Genomic DNA, 10,208 nt, shown 5'->3' with positions numbered 1-10,208 from the left:
CCGTCCCCCGTCCCCAGTGAAAGATGCACCCCTGGATCTCGTCATGTTATCTCTGTGCATTCAAATTGCCATGATAACAATGCCATTGTGTTTGTTTTCCGTAGCTTATGCTTAACCATACCATAACCCCACTGCCACCACGGGGCACTCTGTTCACAACCTTGACATCAGAAAACTTTTTGCCCACACAATGCTATACACGTGGTCTGCGGTCGTGAGGCCGTCGTTGGACGTACTGCCAAATTCTCTAGAACTAAATTCATTTTAAATTTTCTAGAAACATCTCTGGTGGACATTCCTGAGGTCAGCTTGTCAATTGCATGCTCCCTCAAAACTTGAGACATCTGTGGCATTGAGATGTGTGACAAAACTGCACATTTTAGAGTGGCCTTTTATTGTCCCCAGCACAAGGTGCACCTGTGCAAGTATCATGCTGTTTAATCAGCTTCTTGATATGCCACACCTGTCAGGTGGATGGATGATCTTGTTAAAGGAGAAATGCTCACTAAGAGGGATGTAAATAAAATGTGTGCACAAAACTTGAGGGAAATAAGCTTTTTGTGTATGGAACATTTTGGGGATCTTTTATTTCAGCTCATGACACATGGGACCAACACCTTACATGTTGCGTTTATATATTTGTTCAGTGTATTTTCAAACATGTTGTCACACATGCTCTTTCAACATACTCTAATACAGGGGGATAGGCTCGATGACAATTTGACAGATTGTTTGGCATGTTGCAGGTTGATAGCTGATATGTTCTCCTACTGACTAGGCTCTCTTAATCCAAGCAGAAGGACTAGGAAATAAACTTATCAATAGTATACAAACATCTGGATCAAGTCTTTGTGGATTGTCACATTATTCACTACAGATGGTTGTGTTGTTGTGAAGTATGACTACTAGTAAATACGTTTTATACCAAGGATAGTGTCATGAAATGATAATTTTTAGGATGCATGTGTATCATACAGTACTGCATTATCAATACACACACAGTATACATGAATGTTGTTCCTTAATTACATGACTTCAATTATTTGACAACATGACAACAAATAGCTTGATTCAACAATAACCTGCTACATCATTTCTATTGACCGTGTAAAAAATACATTATTTTTTTTTTTGGCACATTTTTCTGTCTGTTGAACACAGTGACACAGATCATCGAAACATGTTTTCTCAAGTGTGTGATTCTCAGTCAACATTCTTACATTGATTTCACATATAATACTATTTTCACATATATCATAATTCCTAAAAGTACATATCTAAAAACACATGGTACATGGGCTGAACATAATTCCATGGTGACTATTATAATTCTACAACAAGGAAATTGGCAATTTGTAGACAATACTCAGACAAGTCACAGAACCACATTGTGCCTTTTGCAGCACTGACCGAACCACAGATCCAATGGCATATAGCATATAGGCTAATTATCCTTAATATATATTGTCTGGAACTAGGGGCTCATTAAATGCTGTTGGAAATGTTACAGTATGGTTGGTCATGGCAGCGTGTCATCAAAGTGTCACTGAAGAGCAGAGACGTATGTCTGATCGATCATTGGCAGGGCAGTGGTAGCTAGCTAGAGCACTGGCAGAATATCGATAGCTAGATAGGCTATGCTGCAGTCTGGCCCAGTCTGGTTGTGTGGCCCAACCAACCCAGGGCTCTGGCTTCACAGTCCAGTTCCACAATCCAATTTCTCCTCTGAGGATCAATAAAGTTCATACGTCTGCTTGTCTGTCTATCTACACATCCACCTATCATCCACCTATCATCCATCCATCCATCCATCCATTCACATGATAGTGACCCTCTCTGGTGAGACGTGTGCTGCTGCCCCAACAGGGTCCTGACGCAACTGGCTGCTCTCAGCTCCCCGTTTGATCCTGTGGAGCCTCCGTCCCACACAGGGGATCAGCAGGAACACCTTCCCCAGGATGACACACACGGGCAGGGCCAGGGCCACCACGAAGTTAGGGGGTAGGTAGAAACGGTAAGCCTCCTCGTCAAAGGCCCGCTTCCAGCCGAACAGCAGAGCATGGAACGTAGCGATAAGCAGAGCGATGTAACCCAGCGTCGACTTGGGGAGATGGAGAGCGAGAGAAACACATGCATGCATCAACAATACATTATATCACAGCTTTTACATCTACAGTAAGAACATGATTACAAACAACATGAAAAAGACTACTCAGAAAACAAAACAAATGTTTTACCCAGAGGTTGACAGCTTGTTATTATTTCTTAGTCAGTATTATTAATCAGAGGCCTTTCCATAAGAATGTTCATCATCCTCGTCACCATCTTCATCCTCACCATTATTATCATCATCAACAGTGTCTGTCTGAGTACCTGAATAAAGCTGAACTCCCTCCAGTTGAGGGCGCTGTTAACAGAAGGAATGGAGGTGACGGCCAGGAGAGAAAGGAGCCCGAGGCTCATGATACCAAAGGACAGGTACATCTCTACTCTCCACACCTCCTCCTCATTCCACGAGTTCTCCACGTTAGCATGGACCTGCAGAGAGGAGAACACAGACACACATACATTCAGTAAACACATAATGTATGAATAGAAAACAAAGTCACACAAGCATAGTGTATTCACAAATAAACACTCACTTAACATGAAATAAACTCACAACTGCACGCACGCACACACACACACACCTGATTAAAAATGACAAAGAAAATTAAATATCATCCCTTCAAAAATGCCGCTGCCTGATTTATCTAAATGAGGAGACCTAGTTTTCGATCTAAATTTGGCAGTGTTCATTCATTAACAAAAGCCTCTACAGTCCACTAGCTGTGTCAGTGTGTGTCAGTGTGCGTGCGTGCGTGCGTGCGTGTGTGTGCCTCACACAAGGTGAAATAAAGAAAAACCGCATGCAGCATATCAAACAATTTAAATACAACTGCAGGAGCACCTCATGAGGCCATATGGGTGTAACAGGCCTGAACTAGAGGACAGGCTGACAGGGTGAGGTGGCCTGGATTCACACACACACACCACACATAAACACACAGCCAGAGGTGTGTTTGAGAAGCAAAACACACAGCGAGAGATGTGCTTGAGAGTGCAGCTGATTGTGTGGCCTGGATCGACAGGCACACACAGCTAGAAGGGTTTGTGTGTGCGTGAGAATGAAGGATGCTGGGAAGGGGGTTGCAGTAAGAGACAGATGAAGGTCAGAGGAGGACGTGAATGAATAAACTGAGATTAAACCGGTGAAGATGCAGATATGACACACTACGGTATGCCACACAGATCAGTAGATAAATGTTGGATGTACTACCGTTACATATACTGGAAGATGTATGTTGGTCACAATACCCAATTGGAATGAGAACCTAGCTTATAGTTTCACTTATATGAACAAGAAGAAACACCATCAGGAAAAGATGCATTGCAATTAGTTTGTGAAGAAGGAGATGTGTACTATATGGTAACCGAAGGATCTACAGTATGTGCATGCTGTTTGTCCCTCTGTGGTCTTCCCAGTGCAGCTGGCTGGCTGTCGTAAGTGTTGTTTATGGCCATGCCTCAGGAGCCACAGCACAAATAGATGAGTCACTCTGAGGCCAAACATCCAATCACTTCCATGTGGGTCACTCTCAAGATTAGAATTATAGAGGAGAATAAAACTGCATAACGGTTACAGTGTTGCTGCATTGTTGCTGATTCACGATTCCAAAGTGAACTTAAATCTGATAAAACATCTACAGACCTCAATTACATAAACAACAGCATTTATGAAGGGTGTCTTTGACCTGACACAAACACTATTCTTCAGATATACTAAATGTTCTATCCATATAGTGTCCATATTGTCTATACATCCCATTACACATACAGTACAAGTCAAAAGTGTGGACACACCTACTCATTCAAGGGTTTTTCTTTATTTTTTTTTACTCTTGGCATTCTCTCAACCAGCTTAATGAGGAATCAACTTTCAACAGTCTTGAAGGAGTTCCCACATACAGTGCCTTGCAAAAGTATTCATCCACCTTGGCATTTTCATATTTTGTTGCATTGCAAAATGTAATTGAAATAGATTTTTATTTGGATTTCTTGTAATGGACATACACAAAATAGTCAAAATTGGTGAAGTGAAATTTTAAAAATGACTTAAAAATGACTAAAAATGACTTTTACATTTTTGTTTTTTAAATATAAAAAACGGAAAAGTGGTGCGTAAAAGTGGTGAGAGCCCCTTTCTCTGAAGCCCCTAAATAAGATCTGGTGCAACCAATTACCTTCAGAATGGGCAACCAATTACCTGAAGTGGTGCAAGCAATTACCTGAAGAATGGGCAAAAATGTAATAGCTATGCACGCTAAAGTCTTCAGTTTTGTTTTGTCTTATTTGTCTTATTTCTTGTTAATTTCACAATAAAATATATTTTGCATCTTCAAAGTGGTAGGCATGTTGTGTAAATAAAATGATACAAACCCTTAAAAAATATATATATTTTAATTCCAGGTTGTGAGGCAACAAAATTGGAAAAATGCCAAACGGGGTGAATACTTTCGCAATCCACTGTCTGCTGAGCGGTTGTTGGCTGCTTTTCCTTCACTCTGCGGTCCAACTCATCCCACACCATCTTAATTGGGTTGAGGTCAGGTGATTGTGGAGGCCAGATCTGATGCAGCACTCCATCACTCTCCTTCGTGGTCAAATAGCCCTTACACAGCCTGGAGGTGTGTTGGGTCGCTGTCCTGTTGAAAAACAAATGATAGTCCCACTAAGCGCAAACCAGATGGGATGGCGTATCGCTGCAGAATGCTGTGGTAGCCATAATGGTTAAGAGTGCCTTGAATTCAAAATAAATCACTGACAGTGTCACCAGCAAAGAACCCCCACACCATCAAACCTCCTCCTCCATGCTTCACGGTGGGAACCACACACGCGGAGATCATCCGTTCACCTACTCTGCATCTCACAAAGACATAGTGGTTGGATCCAAAAATCTGAAATTTGGACCAAAGGACAGATTTCCATCAGTCTAATGTCCATTGCTCGTGCTTCTTGACCCAAGTCTCTTCTTCTTACGGGTATGCTTTAGTAGTGTTTTCTTTGCAGCAATTCAACCATGATTTGAGCTATCTCCTCTGAACAGTTGATGTTGAGATGTGTCTGTTACTTGAACTCTGTGAAGCATTTATTTGGGATGCAATCTGAGGTGCAGTTAGCTCTAATGAACTTGTCCTCTGCAGCAGAGGTAACTCTGGGTCTTCCTTTATTGTGGCGGTCCTCATGAGAGACAGTTTCATCACAGCGCCTGATGGTTTTTGCGACTGCACTTGAAGAAACTTTCAAAGTTCTTGACATTTTCCAGATTGACTGACATTCATGTCTTAAAGTAATGATGGACTGTCGTTTCTCTTTGCTTATTTGAGCTGTTCTTGCCATAATAAGGACTTGGCCTTTTACCAAATAGGCTTATCTTCTATATACAACCCTTACCTTGTCAAAACACAACTGATTGGCTGAAATGCATTAAGAAGGAAAGAAATTCCACAAATTAACTTTTAACGAGGCACACCTGTTAATTGAAATAGATTTTGTTTAAGACTTTTTTGGTTACTACATTATTCCATGTGTTATTTCATAGTTGTGATGTCTTCACTATTATTCTACAATGTAGAACATTTTTAAAAAATGAGTAGGTGTGTCCAAACATTTGACTGGCGCTGTATATATACACACAGTATATATGTTTATACTCTGGACTCAGACATTGCTCGTCCTAATATTTCAATATTTCTTAATTATATTATTTTACTTTTAGAGTGTATTGTTCGATATTACTGCACTGTTGTTGCTAGGAACACAAGCATTTCATGTGTATACGACCAATACAATGTTAATTGATTTGACACACACACACACACACACCCTCCCTCCCTCTGTCCATCACCCACCTGTTGGTAGGCCATGTTGAGGAGCAGGTATCTCTCTGACCTCCTCATGGGGAGACAGAGGCTGTAGAGAACGTGGACACACCCCAGGAAGAAGCTCAGGAGCCCCAGCTGCTTCCTGCTCTGTAGCCAGCCCTCCAGCCAGTGAGGGAACCTCCTGTACTTAGTCCTATAGTACAGCTGGTGGACCGCGGCTAGCTGGCCCGCCAGGTAGACTAGAGCGAGTAGTGTTATGGCCACTGTGGGCAGAGTCCTATTCACCATCTCTATAGGGATCTTATAGAAGTCACTCTGCTTGCTCTTCGCATACGGGTGGATGATGTCCCGGACAAAGGAATATGCGAAGAAGAAGATGGAGAGAGCCACAGTGGCTAGCACGGGGCCTTTCCAGTCGGGGAAAAGGCGCAGGGGCATGTTCTCAATCTCTCTGGAGGAGGAAAGTGCTCCCATGTCCACTGGGGTGAAGTTGAGCTGCCTGGTCAGCTCCATGATCTGCTGTCTGCCCTCTACAGAGTTACTGCAGATGTACACCTTGAGGAATGGGTAATCAAGCAATAATAAATCAAGGTAGTCAATCAGTCAGTCAATCTAATATGTATGACATGGTCAATGTGCATTGCATGTATTGTGAATGTGATGTAATGTGTACATTTTTTTCTAAACAACCTCACGGAAGGCTTACCTTGTCAATCATAGGCATGAAATAACAAATAATTTGCAGATATAATTATGTTAAAGGAAAACATGGTTGTGGTTGTTTCTACCCCTTGTGACTGAGACAAACACAATCTGATTCCCTGGTTCATAATATTGAGCTTGTTTTTTCATTGTCCCAATTGTGTTAATTGAATTTACTGTGTGTGTGTGTGTTTGTGTGGTGTGTGGTGTGTGTGTGTGTGTGTAGAATGGTTTTATTTGAAGAAGGATGGCAGCGTAAAATGTTCTTCTCAGTTGTAGAGTCTCACTATAATCCTTGCATAATATTTGGAGGAATTAGTCTCCCTCCCAGGCAAACACAGACCAGACTGTTAATGATTTAACCAGCTCAGTAGCCTGCCTTACACTCCTTCTAGTGAGGATATCATAGGAATAAAGACGAGGGTGCAGTGACTTTACCCTGAGATGTGATATGTCATAATCATGTTTGATCTGTCCCCCGCATATGACATCATCATGCCGTAGGGGGAGGGTATGTAGTATTGAGGAGAATGTCAGTGCACCTCTTTGAAAGGTCAGCCAATCAGATTGTGTCAACAACAATGGTTTGTAACAACTGACATTGAACAACTGAGAATGATGTAGAGAGAGGTAGCTGCTGTCCAAAAGATCACAACAAACGAGTGCTTAGGACAATGGATGCTTAGAGACTATCAGCAGCCATTTGGCTGATCCTGTTGCAGAGTCTGATGCTGCCATTTAATTTCTCTGTAGACGGATGTTAGCCTAACTTGGTTCCAGATCTGTTTGTGCGGTCTTGCCAGTTCGGCACCACAGCGGTAAGAGATCTGGAACCATGCTAGACAGACAGGTCAACATCTATACTGCCTTGGCTGCCAACAATGTTTTTTCAGCAGATTCAGCTCTGGGTCCAACTTTAATAGACTGAGTGGTTTGTTACCTGCAACAAGTCTGTACAAGGGGAGACATTCTATTTATGTAAAAATACTAATTTAGTCCTAAGTCGCTCTGCGTGGTTTATGCAATACAATATTTATAAGTTAGAAATGAATGACTAACTGTGCAATGAGTTAAAGAGTGAGACAGTGTTTGATCCTGAATTCATTCTGAATAAGTAACTCCTGAAATTAACCTGGCACCCTTTTCCCTAAATACTTCACTACTTTTGAGCAGAGCCCTATGGGACACAGGGAGCCATTTGGGACACAGACCTCTTCTTCCATCTTACCTGCCTGCTGGCATCTTTGGGTCCAGACTGCATAGCCCAGGCAGATATGACATTAAAGCCCTTCACAACTGTAGAGTCTGGGAGCAGGGAGGCCAGGTACTCAGCGTTGGACTCAGGGTACTGGTTCACACGGCGGTTGTTGCTCACGTCCACCAGAACCTTAGAAGAAGAAGTAGAATGGAAATGTGTCTTTTTGCTCACAACCAAATCCCCTGACACACACACACAAACACACACACCTTCCCTGCCAGCAGATGCTTGAGGTCCCAGAGAACAGAATAATGCTCCCTGCGGATAGCGAGGAAAACCACAGAAGCTTTACCCACAGCGTCTTCATGGTGGGTCACATCAACAACATGAGGGAAGAACTCAGCGGCCCGTTTGGGTTGGCGGCTCCCCACCACCACGTGGAAGCCACAGCGGAGCAGACGGATGGTCAGGCACTTGGAGAAGTCACCCGAGCCCAGGATGGCTACGACAGGCTTGGGGAGGGGGCCTTGGGGAGGAGGGTCCCTGGGGCCATTCTTCCTTACCCCGTTGGGGAGGAACAGGGATGGGGTGGTAGGGTGGGCTGTGTCGGTGTAAGCCGGGCTGCTGCAGCCGCTGCCCAGCATGGAGATGGTGTCCATCCTCAGGCTCCAGACCTCTCCTGTCCTTTAGGAGGACGTCTCAGGTTCTAGGATGGTGGAATATGGTCAGTTAGTTATTTATGTACAGTACTTGATTTGAGCATAGAGATTGATGGTGTCTGGCTATAACTTTACATTATAAGAATAAAAGTACACTGACTATTCACTGTGTAGTACATTGCCTCCAACTGTGTAAACTGCAGTTTGCTTGCTCTCTGACCAGAAGAGAGGAAGTACCCTTGGAAACATCTATTCACCCAGCTGCCTGGCTCCCTAGCCTATCAAGAAGGAATTCCTCCCTTTTACTCTGCAGGATGCAGCAACAGCTTGTTAGGCCAAGCATAGTCACACTGGAGACATTCATTGCAGAGTGTTATTAGTTTGGGATGCTGATTGTTCCTTCTTTGGTGGTCTGGACATTTTAATACTGGAAACACATTATGATGATGCAAAGCTTGGGGACCTTAATTTGTTATATTAAATTATCAAACTGCCTGCAAATTGTAGATGCAATCAAATTAGATAAATCAGATTAGATAAATCAGATTAGATAAATCAGGGTGGAATCTAATATATGTAGTTGATGTACTGTATGTCTAACCAGCCAAAAAAGATATGTTGTCTAATTCATATTAACATTATATTAACCTACTAGACTACCAACTACAACATGACATTAAATTAGTATAGTAGGCTATAGGTTGCTTTCAGGTTATAAAAAAAAAAAAAATTCTCAAAATATGTCACCATATTTTGTAATTTTATCATATAGAGATCATACTATTTTAGATTATCTAACCTATGACATATTTTGTGAAATACAGTATAATCTACACATTCAACATTTTTGAAAGGCACTAGCATGTCACAATATGTCCTTTGGTGACTTTGAAATATCTTCTCGTAAAATGTGCTATTTATTAACCTGTAGAACTATTACTACTAACAATTTACTATATGCTAAAAATAATTCACAGTAAACCATGTATTCCTAATGTTAGAAAAATAATCCCGCCAATCGAGGTTTAGACAATATGACTCATCTCATCCAGAATAGATTGCTGCTAGTGCAGAATAACCAGGCTCCACATCGCAGAGGAATTATTTAGCTTCAGACTCCATTATACAATGTAATACATTATTACGCTTTACAAATACAGCCTACTATAGCTCACAGGTGTATGCACATAGATTGTAGGCTGCGTGTCAAGTGTGTGCAAATTCGTGCGTTAATCGCAAGGTTACAGCCATACCTTTCATGGAGCTGGTAAGGACACCACTGCACGAATAACACACATCCAGCCAGCTGATCGCCACAGGTCTGTCTGTCGGACTCCCCTCCCTCTCTCTCTCTCCTAGGTGGATCTGGCTGTGGCTGTGCTTCGGCACAGCAGCGATGTTATGCATACAGACACTGAGCGGATTCCTGTCTTGCAGGCAGAGCACGTACCAGCGACGAGCATCACACCACGCACAAAGGGGAGGTAGCGCCACGCACTAATGCAACGCAGGTAGTCCTCAAAACGAGGTCTCCTTCAGTTAGGGACACAGGTCATTTCCTTTTAGGATTTTCGTGTTGGAGTAGTATCATTCATTTGCAAAGGCTAAATCCCATGTGAGGTTGAATTTTGATGAAAGAAAAGGACCAGTTGAGCATCCTCAGATCAAACCGTTTCATACAAAAAAACGGGCCAAGTCCCAGTTAGAATAGGATAAAGTCATATT

The 10,208-nt window shown here is 42.4% G+C and overlaps 1 protein-coding gene across 1 annotated transcript; it reads right to left on the bottom strand.

Moving 5' to 3' along the window:
• Positions 1-555: 555 nt before the first annotated feature.
• On the bottom strand, positions 556-9,958 carry LOC110535518 (metalloreductase STEAP2). The gene is made up of 6 exons (XM_021620563.3): positions 9,737-9,958; positions 8,094-8,530; positions 7,855-8,013; positions 5,952-6,479; positions 2,374-2,538; positions 556-2,101 (listed from the first exon to the last, which is right to left on the bottom strand). Exons 2-6 carry the CDS (start codon positions 8,481-8,483, stop codon positions 1,817-1,819), a joined length of 1,527 nt encoding a protein of 508 aa, XP_021476238.1. The 5' UTR covers positions 8,484-8,530; positions 9,737-9,958; the 3' UTR covers positions 556-1,816.
• Between the last annotated feature and the right edge of the window lie 250 nt (positions 9,959-10,208).

Source organism: Oncorhynchus mykiss, chromosome 11, assembly GCF_057628025.1.
Source record: "Oncorhynchus mykiss isolate SJ-2025 chromosome 11, ASM5762802v1, whole genome shotgun sequence".
Lineage (NCBI taxonomy): Eukaryota > Metazoa > Chordata > Actinopteri > Salmoniformes > Salmonidae > Oncorhynchus > Oncorhynchus mykiss.
The sequence above is the reverse complement of the archived record's forward strand: the minus strand, read 5'-3'. Positions and strand labels throughout refer to the sequence as shown.